This window comes from Danio aesculapii, chromosome 3 (genome assembly GCF_903798145.1).
Source record: "Danio aesculapii chromosome 3, fDanAes4.1, whole genome shotgun sequence".
Lineage (NCBI taxonomy): Eukaryota > Metazoa > Chordata > Actinopteri > Cypriniformes > Danionidae > Danio > Danio aesculapii.
In genome coordinates, this window is record NC_079437.1 from 6,275,806 (window position 1) to 6,296,898 (window position 21,093).

Consider the following 21,093-nt stretch of genomic DNA (forward strand, 5'->3'; position numbering starts at 1 on the left):
AGAGTTTGAAACAACATTTATTAAATAACCATCTAATCACACTTATTTATTCATACCATGGATGTTTCACTGACTGCAACTATTGCAGTTCCTCTAGAAGACACAAGAGAGAGACATAAACCCAAATACACACACCTAATTCACCTAAAAATGAAGTAATCATCAATTAGTATCCAAGGTATGGCTGTCTTGATTATGATATTTGTGTGACGATTAAGAGTTGAAGAAATTGTTGAGGTTAACTGTGTTTCAGGGCCATGATGATTAATGTCTGTTTTTCATGGTTGTCTTGCTTTTTCAGTTATTTGTGTAACCAGGTAACTGTTACTAATCTGTTAATATTGACATAATATAATATCAATTATAATTATGAATACTAATAATATTAATATATAATAACACTGCTATATAATATCTCTCCACAAGGCATCAACTACCAAATCAAAGCCTTAAAAAGCCACTGAGAAATTGAAAGTGAAAGTGCAGAAGCATTTCTGCGTGTTTGTGTGTGTGTGTGTGTGTGTGTATTTAGGTTTATGTCTCCCTCTTGTGTCCTCTAAAGGAACTGCAACAATTGTGGTCATCTGAAACATCCATAGTTAGAATGAATAAGTGCGATTTAATAACAGCTATATAGATAAATAGATATCAAATTTTACCCTAAAAGTGAAAGTACACCCAAAAAAATGTACATTCTGTCATCATTTATTCATCCTACACTTATTCCAAACCTTTTTGAGTTTCTCTCTTCTGGGAAAGGAAGATATTTTGAAGAATGCTGGTTTTCTGGCACCCATTGACTCTCATAGTATTCTTTGTTCCTTTTATTAAAGTCAATGCAAACAACATTCTTCAAAATATCTTCTTTTGGAAAGGTTTCAACCACTCATAAAGAGTTAAAACCACATAAGGGATAATAACTTATGGGGTAACTTTGATTTTAGGGTGAACTGTCCCTTTAACTGCCTGCTAACCAACATTCTTCAAAATATCTGCTTTAATATTAAAAAGCAGTAAAAAATGGTTTATAATATAAATAATGACAGACTTTTCATGTTTGTGTGAACTGTCCCTTTAAAAAAAACTAAAAATAATAAAAATAAATTGAAATATGTTAAGAAATAAAGTTATTTCACACAAATCTGCATGCATTTACACACAGTGATCAGGCTTTAATGTACTCAGATTCGTGTTTTTACCGATATCCAGAGATTTGCCCTGCTTCGGGTCGGCCTGTAGTTTATTATACTGGATCACCACTTCACCCTAGAGAGGAAAAACACTTTTAATAAATTAAAATAAACCTATAAATCACCAAATAACAGGCAAATAAAGCATCTTCATCTGATTTACTGATAGAAAAACACTGTTTCTGTACTGGAGACATCTACACATGATCATTTACTAACTCATTCACACTATCCTCAGCTCAGATATGATAATAATCCTCTTGGTTTTCCTGTAATGTTTATGTGTTTTATATGTGGCTTCATATCAGATGCAAAAATACACTAATCACATCACAAAGCTTTTATTTAGTGCTGTAAAGATGAATGTGCTCATATCTGAAAAACCTTTCAGTGTTGTTTTCTAATGAGAGTATAAGAATGTAAACATGTTTAACAAAAAGCAAATATTCAACGTAATATTAAACAGTAAAGTTCACTCAAAAAGAAAACTTTGTCACCATTTGCTCTTCATCAAGTGATTCCAACCGTTCATGTACTTTATGATATTTAAAATAGTTTGAAGAAAGCTGAAAAGCTAAAACAAAATGGCAACCATAGTAGGAAAAACAAATGCTATGGAAGTCAATGCTTACAGGTTTCCAACATTTTTCAAAATATCTTATTTTGTGTTCAACAAAATGTTTTGAACCACTAAAGGGAGGGTAAATAATTATAGAAATTTCATTTTGGGGTGAACATTCCCTTTAAAATAAATAGTAAAAAGCGTATATCCTAAATAATAATGTTTTATTGATCTTTCCATTAATAAATGATCAATGCTAGTCAAACCAATGACAGTACTGCAGCTTTAAGGTAATCAAAATTCAAACTTCACAATGAGTATCATCCACTTCAGTGTTAATAATCATTTAAAAATTAAAATAAAATAAAAATAAACAGATTTGTGTGTTATTCAATTTAAATTAATTAAATTATTTAAAAAAATAATTATCAAGTGAAATAAAACATCTCACCTAGCTGCTAAAGTCAACTTTCTGACTTTAATTTACTTTAATTTCATGAACTACACTTAAATACACATTAAATACAACTAATAAAACGTTTATAGACTTTGGTTAAAGATGATAAAAAGCAAACTTAAGCCTTAAAATTATAAGAAGAAAATCTTAAATAAATATGAATAAAATAAAAGTATTTTGTTATTAATATGGCCTCTAAATGTAAACTACTCACTCATTTAGCTTTACACTAGTTAATCTAAACATTTAGATGTAAATAAAAGTAAACGCTGCAGTAAAGTGTGTGTTGTACCTGCACGGCCTGGATCATCTTGGCCACCTCTACTTTAGTTTTCCCCTTCACCGGTTTGCCGTTCACTCCTGTGATCTCGTCCCCAGCGGCCAGAGTCCCGTCCAGAGCGGCAGCAGTGTTATCAAACACCTGAACAACACAAAACAACATTAATGACTGATAATACAGCACACCCTGCGATGATAATCATTCCTGTGGAGGGGTTTAAAATGTGCATTTTTATTGGATGTTTGACAATCTCAACTGAAACATAAAGAGAGGGCGGGGCATAGAGAGGGCTCCACCCCTTAAAAAAAACAGCCAATAGCATTTAGTTCTCACAGCTCTGCCTGTGAGAATGTTTGAGCTCAAGTGCATCAACTGAACAGCCAATGAGAAGAAGGGGGCGGGGCATGTCAGATACTACAGAACATTTGATTGGTTAGAGGATTTGATAAGAAACCGAAGTATGAGGTGATGGCAAAACAAAAAAAACATTGAAGCATTTAGCAGAAGAGTTTTATATCTTCTAAACGTAATTTTGTCACTGTTTTGGTGCACAATAGATTATAGATATCCTTAAAATTACTGATATTTACATTTAAAAAACTTTAATTCACGGGACCTTCAATATAAAGACTGAATAAATATTTAGACACATTTCCTAAATAAATGGACTCAATGATGGGCTAAAAGAGTGCATGTTTAAGTGATGGCGGTCCCAGTGTGTGAACGCTTCACCTGCACGATGTAGAGGCAGGGACAGAACTGAGCTCCTCCACCGATGCTGATCCCTATCAGGTTCTGGAAGTCTTTCTTCAGAGTCACTGTCCCAGGAACTGTAGGAATACCACTGTGGGCACACACATCATAATCGTCATCATCATCATCATCATCATCATCATATCACACACACACAGACAGACAGACACACACACACACACACAGACACAGACACAGACAGACAGACAGACAGACAGACAGACAGACATAATGCTTCATTATCTTCATTTTCAACGCTGGATGTTTCTAATTTTCTCTTTCTGTCAATATTCTGCTTGAAAAGAGAGCTTGTTGTACAAGACTTGAAATCTTACACATACTTTAGTAACAGTATAGCAGAAAATCTTGGTGGTTTTAAAACCTTGACTTTTCTAAACCGCGGTCCACTTTGAAAACGGTTGTCATCCCATGCTCAATTAGAGCTCATTCTTTAGACATCAGAAAGTGTTTGTCACGAGTAAAATCTGATGGAAATTTGGTTTCCTGCACTTGGTGTTAATGTACACCAAGCTTTCTCCTTATAATAGACTTTAATAGGGATAAGACGCTTAACGTGAGGTTTTTCACTTTATCTATGGAAATGGGACTCGTTCTTTTTACAGTAGTTAGTGTTAACTACGAGAAAAGTTTGACAGAAATTTGGGTTTCTCTGGTTGATTTTTAGGTACATTAGACCTTGTTAAGCTTTTTCCATGCTGTAACTCATATCCCAAAGTATAGTAAGAGATCGTGTCACAAATTATTGAGGTAAAGCTGATTTATATCTGCACATTCAGACTTTCTCCTTAATAATATAATTTCTGAAAAGTATTTTATGCTAACTATTAGCAGTCAATAACTAGCTTTCAGCCTCCGGCACCTTGACTGCAGCTCTGCACAAGACGTTTGGCCAGAGGAGAAATGGTGGTGCCCAACTGAGTCTGGTTTCTCTTGAGGTTTTTTAATTCTTCACTTTTGTCAATTGGTGAAGTTTGTTCCTCGCCGCTGTCGCCACTGGCTTGCATGGTTCGGGATCTATAGAGCTGCGCATCGATAGATTTGCTCTTCAGTGTTTGGACTCTCAGTAGTGATTATTAAACCACACTGAACTGAGCTAAACTGAACTTCAACACTGAAAACTGAACTGACACTGTTTTAATTTACTATGATCTTTCATGTTAAGCCACTTTGAAACAATCTACACTGTAAAAGCGCTATACAAATAAAGGTGAATTGAAAATTGAATTGACTATGAAAGTACAACAATGGTCACAGTGGATTAAATAGTGCTAATGTTGTTTTAAAGTCATACTTAAATGCAATTACAGACCAAACATTCAAATTAGCGTGGTAAACAAACAGACATCGTTAAATTAATGAATGTGTCAATATAGAACCAACTTTACCTCAATTCACAAATTGTCAGTGAACGAATGAGCGAATATAAAACCCACTTTACCTCAATATACTTTACTATGGTACAGTATAGCTTCAGTAAAACACTATATTATTTACTTCAAATTACTGTAGTGTTTTTCATGATGTTTATCAGATCTTCAGTCACAGCAGATGCTTTCTAGACCAAGCGATACATGTTGAAGACACACGTCGAGTGCTAAATAAACACACATGAACATTCTGTTGGTAATTTCACGATGATTTTGGGAATACTCACAGTTTGTCCTCCTCCAGCTCGTAGTCCATGTCTGTGAACATTATCTGTGTGTTTAATGATGATCAAACTCTCTTCATTCATTCAGACGATCAACTGAAATAAACATTAACATCACCTTCAAATAATCTGGTTTAACAATCAAGACATGTTTAGGTTTAAAGGTGATATTTATTTCTAATATGTATAATCATTGATATCGCTGTTACTTAAGGTTAATATGATGTAGTGCAGGTGTTTCTTACCGCTCGGTCGATAAACAGTGACTTTATCTATACAGCGATGCCGTCAACGTGTAAATATTAAGACATTTTATCAACCTGACTTTATTAATGTAATTCGATAAATATTAAACCGTTTAGTCTAAACATCTGTCTCCGTGATGTATCTTTCCTCTACTGGTGTTTACTCGCGTCTTCTTCTTTGGTGTTTATTGCTGGTGGTTGGCAACCGAGTTTACTGGCGCATTACCGCCTCCAACTGGAACGGAGTACGTTTGCGTGTAGCATAAACAAATACATAAAATATACATCATACGTCTTTTATATAATTTATTTTCTTTAACAAAGTTAGTTACCTCATCGCATGGCTTACCAGATGTATTCACTAATGTACCAGGTAATGTCATGGTGTTCTTATTGATTGGCTAAATAAGATAAGATCCACTGATATAGGCTAATCAGTGGTGAAGTCTCTCATTGTTGGTGAATAATACACGATTGTGAGCTACAGTTGAGGGTTTTCCAGTTATATATAATGTACTGTTAATTCCAGTCTGACCAGTTCTGATCCTAATGAAGCCCCTTTAATTCCTGCTCTCTCCCATATGAAAATAGTAATACTATAGTAAATTATAGTAAATACTCTATTGTTTTTAACTGTTTTTATTGTTCATGAACTGATTTCATGCGTCCGCTATTGTTAACAGTGCAATCGAGGCTGCGGTGGGAAGAAACCCGGAAGTATCGCCTGAGTCACACAGGAATGTTGTGTACCTGCTGTATATCTTATCGGCGAAGAGAAATCGGCACAAATTTATCATTTCCCTGCTGAAAAATCCAGGTTAAACCAGCCTAGGCTGGTTGGCTGGTTTTAGCTGGTTGACCAGCCTGGTTTTAGAGGGTTTTGGCCATTTCCAGGCTGGTTTCCAGCCATTTCCAGCCTGGTCTTCGCTGGTCAGGCTGGAAAATGACCAGCTAAATCCAGCTAAACCAGCCTGACCAGCCTGGTTTAAGCTGGACATAGGTGGTTTTGGCTGGGCTCCCAGCCTGCCTAGGCTGGTCAAGCTGGTTTTAGCTGGTCATCTCCCAGCCTGACCAGCTAAGAACAGGCTGGAAAAGGCTGGAAACCAGCCTGGAAATGGCCAAAACCCCTCTAAAACCAGGCTGGTTGACCAGCTAAAAGCCTAAGCTGGTTTAAGCTGTTTTTTTTAGTAGGGACCACCTTCTGAGTGACTCAAAGGTCCGTTCTGAATCAATAGTGAAAATATAAAGGGATATCAGAGCTCATTTTCAGCTAAGTTAAGGAAAATGTCAATAGTCAGCTAACGTTTTCTTTCCCAAACACACATTTTAGATGCCATTCATCAAACTCAAGTTAATGAACTGATTCTTTCACTATATTAGACATGTCATGATACTGCATTTCGGTACTGAAATAAAAAAAAGTACATTCCCCGTTAACATCTAAGGCACTGTTGAGCGCGTTCAAAACAGCGCTGATTTGCCATAGTGTTCACGTGCTCAACAGAAATGACTGTGATTGGCCGAGAGGTCATCAGTTCACCGCACTTCGCCAATGTTTACCGAGCACAAACACTGACGAGCGATCTGCTGATGAATCGACTGATCTTCACGGCTTTAAATGCTCCTATGTCCATGTATGTGTTTGCACTCGGTGAAGAGCGGTGAACTGATGACCTTCATAGCCAATCACAGTCATTTCTGTTGAGCACTGGTGAATACTATGGCTTATCAGCGCTGTTTAAGAGTGCGCTCTGCGGTGCTTAAATGTTAGCGGGAATTGGACATTTTTAAAACTTCAGTACTGGGACAACACTATTACAGACAACACAAGGGTGTGCTACAGAGGACTGCAGTGTTTTATCGCTCACCGGGTTACATAGGCTGAAGCAAGCAGGGAAGCCCCCACAGGTGCCATGAAGTGAAGCCTAGGAGGACACTTGGGTGTATAACTCGGAAAGAGATTTATAATGTTGTTGATGCCTAATCTGCTTTAATTGTTTAAATTAAATTGAGCTGAATGATATTAAAGGGATGTTTACACCCTTTCTGCATTTCGAAATCTCAGCAACAGCTGGAGGGTTTGTAGTCCCAGGTTAGTGTGTTTGTATAAACGTGAAATGCAAACACTTACAAGGTATCCATTTTTAAATATTTATTTGGCATGATAGAAGAAAATAAAACTGAATACAGATGATAAAACAGTTCAAAGCAAATCTAGTTGATCACAGCTCTGTGACAAGTAACATGTTCACAAAAGTTAATTAAAATAAATGATGATTAAATGTGCCATACAATGGAAATCTGGATACACTTAGGCATAGCTGAATAATAAGTGTTCAGTAAATAGAAATGGCCATACCATGAGTCTTAAACATTATTTTGTCCTGTAAATCCCATGAGTGTAAAATCCTGATGAAAATCAAGACAATCGGAACAAAACACACTGTTATATTGCACATTAATATGTATGTCCCAGGCTGCGTTTGATAGGACACAACATTTTCAAGTGAGATTACACCAATTATCTTTTTATTTGTCTTATTTTTAATTTTATCTAAGCTTTAAAAAAAATTACTATGTATGTGGGACTCTTATTTTGAAAATGAGAGAGGCAGGGCGAGTAATGGTTGCAGAGTCACAACTTTAAATAGTTTTCTATACTTTACTAAGTGATGTGGACAGAGGCTGTATGTCAGCGGTGGTGTGCGTACTTATGTTTAAGACATCTACAGTGGGTTTAGAAAAGAATCACCCCCCTTCAAAATAATTAAATTTTGTTGCATTGTAGCCTGAAATGAAGGCAGACACAGTTTTGTTTTATCTAGGTGTAATGATTCAGTACAACGTATAACATCTATGTAAAAGATATAACACCAACATGTCAGAAAACAATTAGCAAGCATAAAAACAGAATCACTCAGTTGTGAAAAGGATCACCCCCCCCCCTCCTAAAAATTACTGGTAAACTCAATCAGGTGTAGCTAATCACCTTCTTAACGACACACAATGCCATTTCACTTTCATTGGTGGTCAATTTGATTATCTCAGCATGAAAATAGCTTTATTGTAGCATTTCAAGCCTAGGTAGTGCAACTGAAGCAAACCATCAACTATGGGTGGCAAGGTATTGTCAACAGATCTCAGGGATAAAACTGTGGCCAGGCACAAGTCAAGGGATGGATACAAATTTTTTTAAAAATGCTTTATCAATGCCTAAGCACAGTGAAGTCCATTATTAAAAAGTGGCTGGTATTTGGTACAACACAGACCCTTCCTGGATCAGAACGTCGCTCCAAACTGGATGAAAGAGCCAGGAGAAAACTGCCCAGAGAGGCAACCAAGAGGCCTACAACAACTCTGAAGCAGTTTCAGGAATTTATGTCAAAGAGTGGTCATTGTGTGCATGTGACAACATCAAAAATTCTCCACAAATGTGGCTTGTATGGGAGGGTTGGACGAAAAAAGCCTCTTCTCAAGAAAAGCAACATAAAGTCATGACTGAGCTTTGCCAAAACGCACCTAGAAGATTCCGAGGCCACATGGAAAAAAGTGTTATGGTCAGATGATACTGAATTTGAATTATTTGGCCTCACACCAAACAATATGTCTGGCGGAAATCTAATACAGCTCACCATCCAAATAACACCATTCCTACCGTAATACATGAAGGTGGAAATATCTTGCTATGGAGTTGTTTCTCTGTAACAGGAGTTGGAGCACTTGTCAGGATAGGAGGAAAGATGGATGGGACAAAAATACAGACAAATTCTTGAAAATATGCTGCCCTCTGCCAGAAAGTTATCATTGGGAAGATGGTTTTCCTTCCAACATGACAACGACCCAGACATGTTTTTTTTTCAGGCATGTTGGTGTTATATCTGGCTATACCACTAACTGTACTCTCTCTCTCTCAAAAAAAAAAAAAATTTTACTAATGCTTAGCTTCTTAGACTTTACACACCTGAATCTTGTCTATTGCACTTGTTCACTGCTGCTCTTATAGTTGTGAAAATTGCTTACTTGTCCTCATTTGTAAGTCGCTTTGGATAAAAGTGTCTGCTAAATGACTAAATGTAAATGTAAATATCTTTTGGTTGGGTGTTATAAGTTGCACTAAGTAAATACAGTTAGATAAAACAAAAACTATGTCTTCATTTTAGGCTACACTGCAACAAAATGTAATTATTTTGAAGGGGGGTGATTCTTTTCTATACCCACTGTATTTGCATCCGGTAGGCTTCAAAGGTGATGTGTGTAAATTTTGAACACTTCTAAAGATTAAAACTACCATAATATGTTTGCAGATATTTCAGAAACATGCTCAGTGAACATTCTTGTTTATCTGAAAAACAATGCTGAAGTCAGATATTCTGCTTTGAAAATGTGCATTAAAATGTCCGTGCCTGAAATGAAACCTCTGGTGGACAGTAACTGCCCCCGAAATATTCAGAGTTCAACATGAGGTTATCAATCAGCAAATAATATAAATATTACGTAAACATTAGGTGAGCAGGTTACATTGTAATCCAGTGTCCAAACAACATGCTATGTGACAAGAATTTGGCTGTTTGCAGCAGATGAAACACAACAGAAATTTAAATACAGCCATTCAGAAGCACAGAATAGTGCACTCACTGCACTCCATTGAAATGGTAAGGTTTATAATATAATTAATACACATTAAACCTCTTTAATATTATTAAATGTAGATGCTGAATCACTGATAAGTGTTTGCTTGCACTGAGTCGCAGTTCTGAAGTTTAATTTCAAACAGATTATTGTATTTTCCAGATCTGAGGTGAACTATCCGCTGCTGCTTTCAGTAGTATGGTAATAAATGTCATGTGAAATGGCATTTAACTCACATTATTAGCATTTAACACTGAATAAAGCACATGAGGTGTAGCTGAGCTGATCATTGTCAGTTTTCTGTTGTTCAGCTGTGAGAAATTGAAAAGGTCTAAAATATACATTACAGGTGTTGGATAGGACAAAAACTCCTTTTAATATGGAGAATATTCCTCTTATTGCGTGCCGTTGCTTTTATTTCGAGCCTTTAGGCTCGATAGTCAGGTTGGCTCTTGTTGATGGCGTCAATCTGGCAACCTGCGCTTGTGTGTGTTTTCAACTAGGTGTGCAATACCTAGTTCAACCACTTGGTGTCAACCTTTTTATTAAACCAAAAGTATTGCGGTCACGCATCAAAAAATAATAAGCATAAATCCAAAAGTGATGAACGTGTAAAATTATATCGCACAAAAACTTAATGCAGAATAAGAAACAACGAGGTCACCTATCGAATAATAATGAGCATTAATAAAAAATGTAGTCCAGTTTAAAACTGCAGTGCACAAAACTGAAACCTGAATTCAAAGTACATAAACATTGTCCTACTCATTTGGTCCTCTTTTCCCCTACGGTCTTGTTTCCACATTCTGTGCTTGCATTTCCAACAGATTCAAGCCATTTGACTCTTGGTACATTAGGCAAAGACAAATATTTTCCATGGTTCCATGGATTACTTTAGGTGTATTCTTCTAAACTCTGTATTGCTCTAGCTTTTGTGTGCTTTCTCCATTCACTTGGTATCTTACCACATCCCTTAAAGGTTTTACTGTAGTATTTTTCCAGATCTTTCTTGAATCTGCACACAAACCACTTCCAGTAGGGCAGTTCAGAGAGATCAGAGGTGATGCTCCACTTTTCAAAAACTCCTCCTGCTTTTCTGTATTCCTTCCAGAGGACTTTGTTATCCGGGGAATCTGTGTAAAAGGATCGATCACTTGCTACTACTGATGTGCAGATGTCAATAGACAAGTTTGTTGTATCTCTGTAATTCATCCCTGCTAGTCCAGTATTACGGTGTAAAGGAGCACTGTGATCTCCAGGATGGTTTGCTATGGTGTTTGTGCAGGTGACTCCACAGAACGGACACTGAACCCAACAGCACTGACAGAAGTGATCAATCAGAAGCTCGTCTGGTTTCTTTCTGCACTCTTCCATTTTTATGCCATTAATGGTGTTAAACCCAATTCGTAGCTTTGAGATCTTTGGTGTCAGACCTTCCATTAAAACGTTCTTCAGGAAATCAAGGTCAGTTATTTCACTGAGATCTACATATGAGTTTCCAGTAAATTTGAGCTCATCTCTGAGAGTTTCAGTGAATCCTTTCAGCCACACGTCTGCATCTCCGCTGTTTCCCTTGACATCCTCTATGGATTTAGCAAATATGGTTGTTGTTGTTGCTCCCTTGCAGAAGTTCTTGAAGACGCTGTAATACTGAGGTTTCTGCCGCTCAAGATAAATTCTTGGATGATTTGCATTCTTAAATTCATTGTGAAGCGTGTTAAATGTGTCATGTGCTCGGTCACACACAAACAGACAAAGATCTAAACTGAACTCCTTCTTCAGCTTACATTTCTTGTTCTCATTATGAAATTGATTGATGTGTTCTTGAACACATGCTGTCATTTCTTGAATATAACTGTGGTGGAAGCCTAGATTTGCCTTTTGTGCTCGTGCAAGTATTTTATTGGTCTGCTCAATGACATCTGCGATCATAACACTGATTGAACTATGATCTTCAGGTAACAGGTCATTGTTCTGTGATTCATTCTGTCTTGCCACGTTTTTTGAGTTAGACTTTTGTTTGACAGGCATGTCTTCCTCCTCTTTATGATCAGAGCTTGCCTGTTCAAGAGTCTGGTCCTGATCAGAGAGATCTACATTTCTTTTCAGCATAATGTAACCTGAATAATCACCCAGACAGTTAATCTGTTTGTAGAATTTTCCCTGTTTTCTCTCTTCCAGATCAGCCAGTTCATGGTTTTCTGACAGGATTTGTGTGACATCTTTCCAAAGGTCAATGTTTTGAACTAGAGGAGTGTTGACCAGTTCATCTATCCATCCGCTCCAAACTGAGTCGAATTCATTCAACATTTGTTGTTCATTCCTTGCATTGTTTTTAAATTGCAAAGCAAGTTCTTTGCTCCGACAGAAAAGCTTATTTTCATACACTGTCTTTTTGGCATCCAGGTTTTCTCTTGCCTTTTTCTGTTGAATCACTTCATCCAGTCTTCTCTTTGCTTTCTTTATGAGGTCATCATGGAGATCTTTAATTTTGGTCTCAAATCTTGCTCTCCATTGACTCAGAATTTCTTTGTCTTTGTCCTCCTCAAAAAATGCCACCAAAGATGCTTTTACTTCATTCGTCTTATTCATTTCAGCCAACAGGTCTAATTCATCCACCACATTTTTTCCATTGGCAATTCTGTTGTGGAATTTTTCTTCTGTCTTCAACATTGCACTTCTGAGCTTCCAGGTCCAGTCACTGTACTTGGTTTCCAGTCTTCGGTACACTGCAATCTCAAGAATGTTTCTGAAGCTGAACACAAAGTTTTCATTCAGAAGGGCTTTCCAGAGATCATCAACACGTCTTTTGAACTGTGACAGTGTAAGACAGCCAGAGGCTTTTGAAAGAATTGTGTTTTTCAGCTTCTGAACATTCTCACAGTACTTTGGGTTTGGTGGAGCCATTGGTGGACTGCCTTCCCAGAGCTGATCAAAATACTTCACATCATTCTGAACATCAAATCTAATGACATCACTGAAATGTTCCGCATCACAGACTTCCTCCTCAGCAGCAAGTTTTGTCATCTCATCTAGCGTCTCCTGCAATCGTCTTCTACCCTCCATGTTTTTCTCTCCAGCTGTGATGTCTGAAACATTCTGATGTACAAAAATACAGATGGGATCCAGTTTCACCTTCTTCATCCTCATGAAGGCCTGAACAACAATCTGAAGGACGTCCTGCATCTCAGATGGGTTTTCCCCAAAGATGTTGATTACTGTTAGATTTGCAAGACCAACAACAAACGTGGCCAATTCATTGTCATGATGTCTTGTTGATCTTCCAGCCAGTTCTAGAGCACGAAGACCCTCAGTATCAACAACCAGAATATAGTCAAAGTTCATCTGTGTTTTCATCTCATCTGACACTTTGACCAGCTGCATGAAAGCTCCTCTGGTGCACCTGCCAGCACTGACGGCAAACTGGAGTCCAAACATGGCGTTCATCATGGTGGATTTCCCAGAGCTCTGAATCCCTAAAACTGACAGCACAAAGACTCTGGTCTGGTCTCCCAGTTTCTGGGCAAGTTCATCAAGAACAGCAGAGATCCAGACCAGAGGAACATGAGCAGCATCTCCATCCATCAGCTCCAGTGGAAACCCAGAGATCATCATCTTTGCTGCTACACTTGGGAGAGAAGAGAAGTGAAACGGCAGATCTTTCTTGTTCTCCTTCACAGATGAACATGATTCATAGATCTGACCAATCACTCTCATGATGTGCTCCAGACCAAATGTTGCTGCTTGAAGATCCTCGGATATTCTCTCAAGTTCAGCTTGTTCTGCTTTGAGTTGTTTGATGCCTTGAGCTTTGAATTGTTCAGATTTATCATTATTCTCCTTCAGTTTTAAGATGTTTGACCAGGTTTTATCATATTTGTAATGTAAAGTACAAAGATCAGCTGATGTATGTTCATCCAGTAGAATTGTTAAATATTTAAGAAAAAATAACTTTTCCCGTTCTGCATTTGATATTATTTCTTTTAAAAATAGCTTCATAAACTCACAGATTTGAAGTTTGTGTTGTTGTTGACGAACTGTGTTCATTTCTGTTTTTTTTTTACTTGTAACTATTTCTATCTCATCTCCTTGAGGTCGATGTAGTTCTTTGTTCTTCTGACTCCACTGATGCCACAGTTTCCCCTGATGAGGCAGAAATGATTCTTTGATTTCTGTCAGTTTTTTCTCCTTCAGTAAACTGATCATCTGCTGTGCTGCTGCTCTTCCTTTCCTGCAGTCTTCATCATCTTCCTCATCTACTCTGATGTCTGAGTGTTTGGACACATCTTCAAGTCTGAAAGCGGAAAATGATTTTGAGAGACAATCATTGATTGCTTTCATGAGTTCTTCAGATACTTCTGACTGGTTTCTGTCTTTCAGACCAATCTTGTATTTGCATTCCCTCATCTTATTTACAGCACATGTGTCCCCAGAAAGAAGGCAAATCAGTGGCTTTGAGTCCTTGTACAGGTTTTGGATCTTTTCTGCATGTCTGTCATTTCTGTCTAGTTGTTGTAGAAGAAGGACATTGACTGAGGCCATCTCAGTGAGCATCTTCCACTGTTTCTCATGACCTCCTGCATCTCCATGTAGATTACAGAAGGCCACACAATCAGTGAATTTATCATCATCTGATCCAGAAGGGCAGAACCAGGCAATCTCCACCACTCCATCCATCAGGACTCTGGATCTGCTGCTGCCTGGGCAGTTCCTGTGGAAGAACGTGTTGTGTTTGTCATTGATCAGACTGTTCATCAGCTGAGACTTGGATGAAGACACAGAGCCAAACCTGAAGAAAAACACCATTGGAGTTTGTGCCTTGTAGATCGGCTGGGTTTGACTGATGGTTTCATTGTTGGTGTTTCTGATCTTCCAGCTCTTGCTGATTTGTCTGAATGTCCAGAGAGGAAACTCAATCTGTTGTGTGACCAGATCAGGAACAAGCAGAGGCAGAGCGAACTGACACTGGGACAGTTTAGTGACCATCAGCTGCTTCAGGAAACCATCAGCACAATGAAACACGGCCATCTGAACATCCATCGAGTGAATTCGCTCCGACTGACTTGTTCCTGTTTCTGACAAAGATAGGTTATAAGCATCATCAAAAATGTTACCCTCTTTATCACACGAATCACTTTCGTCTTTTAGTTGTATTCCTTCCTGCTCATTTCGAATTTTAACATTTATGTTTCTTGCTATGTAGTTCATCATCAGTAGTTTCTGTATGAAAGTCTGAATGAGCTCTTTTTCAACACAAGACTCATGGGACTGAAATGAATATTCATTTATCTGAAGAACATCTGCACTTTTAAATGTATTATGGAGTCCATCTCCAAGATGAAGTCTGTGAAATAGATGCGTTATTTTTTCATTGTTGTGCAGTTGTAGGTATTGATTTAATCTGATGTCTGATGATCCAGAAGCCCCGCTTTTAACCTGTTGGACAAATAAGCATTACTCTTATTCTGACTACTTAACCTTAAAGTAAAAACTATTATTCTAGCCAGAACATTTTTAAAATTATGCAAAACAGAACTTAAAATGATGCAGCAACAAGTTGCTTAAGAAAAACTAGCTTTTAAAGCTCACATTGCCAATGATCACCAAAATAAATCAAATTTGGAATTTTAGATTTGGAGAATGGCAAGCTGAAATGTAAATTATAAAGTTATAATACTTATAAACTATAATACTCTATATAATACTTGTAGAATATTCAGCTGATAAAATGTCCAGTCACTCACCTCGTGTCTTTCTGTGGTTTTTGAGGTTGTTGTGTCTATCCTTCTCATGGGTTGATCTCCTTTTAAAAAGCAGAAAGAAAAAAAAATGTAATTTGAAATCATGTCTTTTTAAACCAATGTAAAGCACTGTCATGAAACTCCAGATGGTGCATGCTTTGGGTCCTTAATCTGATAGCAATCACATTTTTAGCTACATAGCAACGGCAATCTGTTTCTTTTTTTGTACCAAAATCCTTTCAAGAGTGTAAAAAGAGAATTCACAAATATATAATAAAACAATTATCCTACAATTCCTGATTAGGAAGTCCCAGTGCATGTTAGAGAACAAACCAAAACATGAAGTCTAAGTTACTGACCCATTGCAGTCAGTTTGATTGACAGGCAATCCGACCAATCATCTGTGCCCCCTGTCACTCTTCAGTGCAGTGACTAACCAGGCATAGAAAATGTAACATTGGCAATCAACATGCAAAATGGTGAAAGTGTGCTTATATGGCACTCACAACGCAGACACAGAAAGGCTGGGCAATATATAATATACAATGAATGAAGTAGATACATTTGTGTGGATGTCAGCTTCACCATGGGCTCACTTGCTGAATGGACTGCACAAAACGCAAGGAATTGAGATCTTTTCTGGAATTGGACAGTTGTATGTGTTCTGTAATTGCTGCAATACCCAGTGAGGACTGAGATGACTGGTGAAGTGTGCTGAAAACCACATTGCCTGGAGACCCCGATATACATTCATTCATTTTCTTTTCGGCTTAGTCCCTTTATTAATCCGGGGTCGCCACAGCGGAATGAACCGCCAAACTTATCCAGCACATTTTTTACGCAGCAGATACCCTTCCAGCTGCAACCCATCTCTGGGAAACATCCACACACGCTCATTCACAAACATACACTACGGACAATTTAGCCTACCCAATTCACCTGTTTAACATGTCTTTGGACTGTGGGGGAAACCGGAGCACCCGGAGGAAACCCACGCGAAGTTAGTGCTGTCGCCTTACAGCAAGAAGGTCGCTGGTTCGAGCCTCAGTGGTCAGTGGAGTTTGCTTGTTCTCCCTGTGTTGGTGTGGGTTTCCTCTGGGTGCTCCGGTTTTCCCCACAAGTCCAAAGACATGCGCAACATTGGGAAGGCTAAATTGTCCATAGTGTGTGTGTGTGTGAATGACGGTATGGGTGTTCCCCTGTGATGGTTGCAGCTGGAGGGGCATCCGCTGTGTAAAACATGTGCTGGATAAGTTCATTCTGCTGTGGCGACCCCTGATTAAGGGACTAAGCCTTCGATCTTTATTTTGTTTTCATTTTGAGTTACGGTCACATCCTGAATACATCTCTCATATGCATAAACCAGACCTTTATGGCTTCTGTCTGAAATTAGTAGGCTTTGTAATTTTTTCAGAAATTATTCACTATTTCCCTGGGAAGTGCAGATTCATAGGGGTCAATTGAATGTAGAGTTCCAAGACAGGATTTTATCAAGGCATAGATCTGGGGAGGGTTACAGAAACATTTCTGTAGCACTGAAGGTCCCAATAAGCACAGTGGCTTCAGTCAACAATACAGTGAGCGAGACCAAGAACCTGATGGACCAGCTCCAGTGTTTCTCTGTAAAGAGAGGAAAACCTACCAGAATGAAGAAATGCATTTATATAGTGCTTTTTATTTTGTATTATCATATACCTAAAGCACATTTAATCATACAAGGGTTCTTTCATCATCAACAACAGTATGCAACATCCACCAGGATGATGTGACAGCAGCTACAGGAAAACGGCTGTCATAGGAGACAGTCATAGTAGATTGATAAAATTCAGTAGATTGGGATGATTAGCAATAGCATAGCATTACTGAATCTAAAATGAAATGAAGAATATATGATTTAAGCAGAATAGTAATCACCACTGGATGCGGGGGTCACAAGAGGCAATTCCTGATTAAATGTCCAGAACTTCCGTTCCAGGTGGACTGCACATTTCATACATGGCAGTAGCCTTGACTTGCATAGGTTCTGGTATGGGAGAACAAACAGAGCAGATTGCCATTGCAAAATAGGAGCTTATCGGATCTGAACGGCTACAGCTCCAATTGTGGGAGTTCTGGTGAAGATTGAGGGACCTAGGGGAAGTCCCGCCCACCTTGCCATAGCTGAGGGTGAGCTGATGCTGAAATCCGGGGGCCTGCTCATCAACATTTGGAGTGAAGTCACATCAGCCCCGCTGTTTCAAGACAGCACAGACTTTCTGTCAGATCCACTGTTCCCAGACAGCACAAACTTCATGGTCATGAGCAGCATCCCACCCAACTCCTTCTCCACCTCTGCAAGTGCCAGTTCCTTCAGCCAGTCAGCCAGCTTCAGCAGCGCTGCAGTCAGCAAGTCCCCCAACTCATCCTCAGGCTTTGTGTCGGGAGGTTTCACTGTGGGTCTGCCTCGCCTCCAGCCTCCAAGATGCAAACTCCACCTCAGCCCTTCAAACCTGTGGCTCCATGTTGGCTAACTCCGCCCTCACCTCGACCATGGCCCACCAACTCCGTCAGGTTCCCTTGTCCCTCCGGCACCACCTTGGTCAGTCGTCGCTCTGCCTTCGCCTCTAGAATCCACTCCTCTGGCTGGTTCTCGTTGCTCTATCCTGCCAGCTGCCTTGAGCTCCTTCTTGCCTCCTGCTCCACCTTGGCCCTTCAGAACCACAGTGTCACCCTCACCCTGCGGATCTCTGTCTCCTTCTTGGGTTCCACCTCCATCAGTGGCGTATCCCTCGGTCTGTCCCCTGGAGTTGTTGATCACTCCTCCTCTATGCCTTCTCCCTCCCTCGACTCCACCCTGGGCCGTCCTCCTTGTGGTGTCCTAGTTCATCATCTGGCTCCTGCTCCAGCTCCCTTCTGTGTTCCCCCTATCATGTGTTCCATGTGCTTTTGTTGTATCATGTGATTCATTTAATGTGTTTTCTCGCCATTTGTTAGTGGTCAATAGTTTCACCTGTTTCCACCCGTATTTGTCATTAGTTAGTCAGGCCTATGTATTTATACTCCCTAGTTTTAGTTAGTCTTTGTCTGATCATTTATTGTCAACCTCCTGATCTGTTATTTGTTTCTTTATTCCTCGTTCCTGTTTCCCATGAATGGTATGTTACTAAACTAGTAGTAATTTTGATAATACCTGCTTCCTGTGCATTTATGGAGAGTACATCTTGACAAGATGTTTGGATTCAATCAATGGCAAGGTGGTAATCAAGTGGTAAGTGCATCAATAGTATGCACTGAGTAAAGCTGCTTTAATTCGCCTACTAGCTGCCTCTAGGATCCGGAAATGCAGTTTTAACCAGTTTAGTGAAGGGCTGTTCCATGGAGCAGGTGGTTGGGGATCCATGCAGACTTCTGTTGCAACTTGGACCTTGGGTGCAGTGCAGGCATAGTTATTGTAAAGTATTTGCTTTTATCTGAGTTTTTGTTTTCAATTCAGTTCAATTCATCTTTATTTCTATAGCTCTTTTTGCAATGTAGATTGTGTCAAAGCAGGTGAAAATATAAGAAGTAAAAGCAGTGATATTTCAATTCTTCTCTTTCAAAAACTTAGAAATCAGCCTCAGCTGGGTGTGACCAGTTGTCCTCTGACCAGACGTCTCGTGCAAAGCTGTAGTCTGGATGTTGGAGGCTTGAGAGTGATGGATGTCTGTTGTGGAGATGGTGCAGGTCCAAGTAGACCATCAGGTGGGTGTTCTGACTTACTGACAGGATCAATGTGAACTCGTCTGTCACTGGGGTCCCTACAGGAATCAGTCTTATGATCTTGACTCATCGGTTGCCATGACTGCCATCTGCTCAGTAAGTGTACCATGACAGTAACCTGTTCAATGAGTTTATTCCAGGGAGAACACTGAGACCAAGAGCGAGACTAGAAGCTTATGACAAACAAAGGAAGTAGGAGATCATGAGGCAAGAGAACCAAGTGACAAGGAGACAGCAGGAACACCTGAAGGTAATGATCACATAGAGAGAGTCTAGTAAGTTCAGAATTGGGAACTGTAAACTGCTGGTGTAATCAAGGTAAGTGTCTTATATAGAGAGCTTTATGAAGAAACCACAGGTAACAGAGATCAGTAATCAGGCAAGAGAGAGCATGTGTCTTTTATTGTCCAGGTGAGGGAGGTGGCTTTTCTTCACTTTTTCTTCAGTTTGTGGAGATTTGGTTTCTTGCCACTGTCGCCTCTGGCTTGCTTGATCGGGGCTGGTGTAGCTTTAAGTACTAGTGGGCTTCTATTGCTTGCCTGTGATTTCAACTCTCATGTGTATTTTAGAATAGGCTTTTTATTTATCTCATTATAGCTGTAATTTGGTCTTCAACATTGTTGTCACGGCCCGATATGATGAAACATAATAAATAAATGTTTTTACTTATGAAATATTTTAAAAAATATCACAACCTGTCAATTTTACCCATTTTCCAACTATTTTCTACAGTTAAATATCAATGTGAATTATAACCCCCTAAATGAACCTATGACACCTAGATGAACCCTTTACAATTGGATTCATGACTGCAAATCTGTTAAGTTTCTAATTATGATACATTTCATATGCACCATTTTAATAGTGAAATAAATAGCATTTTTACACGATTTGACAGTTTATTTTAATATACATCATAAATTTGTGAAGTTGTGCAGCAATTTGGGTCGATTCATATTGTGTAAACATGCTTTAAAAATAAATGTTGTTGTTGATTCCAGGCTCATTTAGTTGGATGATAACAGCCAATACTGATTTCTTACCCATACTGCTGATTGATGAATCAGAATACAGTTCAGGTTCTTCACTCTTGTGTGCTGCACCATCAGGTTTGAAGTTGCTTCCTCTTTCTACAGACTGTTCATTGTCCTGAACACAGTTTATTTAAGTTTTGTTAACAGTTTATGTTATAGTTTATCATTACACAATGAATAAATAAACATTACGTTTACTCCAGGAGTGTTCTGCAGATTGTAGCTCCAACTTGCCTCAACACACCTACAAGGATGTTTCTAGAAAGCCTAGTAAGAGCTTGATTGGCTAGTCCAGGTGTGTCTGATTGGGGTTGGAACTAAACTTTGCAGGACACCGGTCCTCCAGGACTGAGTTTGGACACCCCTGGTTTACTCTGACCACTTAACTTAAAAACAATTACTCTAACCAGTACATTGAAATGATGCCTAACTTAAAAATTTGCATTTGAGTACAAACAGTAACAATGAGTAACAAAAACTTGCGTAACATATAAATTCTCCACTCACTGACCTTGTGTCTTTCTGTGGTTTTTGATGTTGTGATGTCCTCCATTCTGGGTTGATCTCCTTATAAAAAGAGAAGAAAGCATGAAATCTGATCTGTTTAAACTATTGTAAAGCATTGTCATGAAACTCCAGATGATGAGTTTTTCAGTTTTAATATTATTTATTTACTTATTTGAGCTGCTTACTTTTGCTTTATTTGTGGTTTATTTCTTTATATTTTCGATAATATTTCAAGCCGTTTAGATTAGGAATATTCCCGTGGGTGTGACTTTTATAGCCTATTTA

At 38.7% G+C, this 21,093-nt stretch overlaps 2 protein-coding genes across 2 annotated transcripts in view; both read right to left on the reverse strand.

Moving 5' to 3' along the window:
• pick1 (protein interacting with prkca 1) overlaps positions 1–5,324 on the reverse strand; it is a 17,046-nt gene extending 11,722 nt beyond the window's left edge. Inside the window, exons 1-5 of the mRNA XM_056453023.1 lie at positions 5,160–5,324; positions 4,918–5,010; positions 3,222–3,333; positions 2,502–2,630; positions 1,200–1,266 (exon numbers count right to left, since the gene is read on the reverse strand). Of these exons, the coding sequence (XP_056308998.1) occupies positions 1,200–1,266; positions 2,502–2,630; positions 3,222–3,333; positions 4,918–4,958 (349 nt within the window). The 5' untranslated portion in view covers positions 4,959–5,010; positions 5,160–5,324. The remainder of the gene's footprint in view (positions 1–1,199; positions 1,267–2,501; positions 2,631–3,221; positions 3,334–4,917; positions 5,011–5,159) is intronic.
• Positions 5,325–7,366: 2,042 nt separating this feature from the next.
• Positions 7,367–20,896, reverse strand: LOC130220752 (interferon-induced very large GTPase 1). The gene is made up of 4 exons (XM_056452985.1): positions 20,813–20,896; positions 20,311–20,416; positions 15,533–15,591; positions 7,367–15,224 (listed from the first exon to the last, which is right to left on the reverse strand). The coding sequence occupies exons 1-4, from the start codon at positions 20,852–20,854 to the stop codon at positions 10,683–10,685; spliced, it is 4,749 nt and encodes a 1,582-aa protein (XP_056308960.1). The 5' UTR covers positions 20,855–20,896; the 3' UTR covers positions 7,367–10,682.
• Between the last annotated feature and the right edge of the window lie 197 nt (positions 20,897–21,093).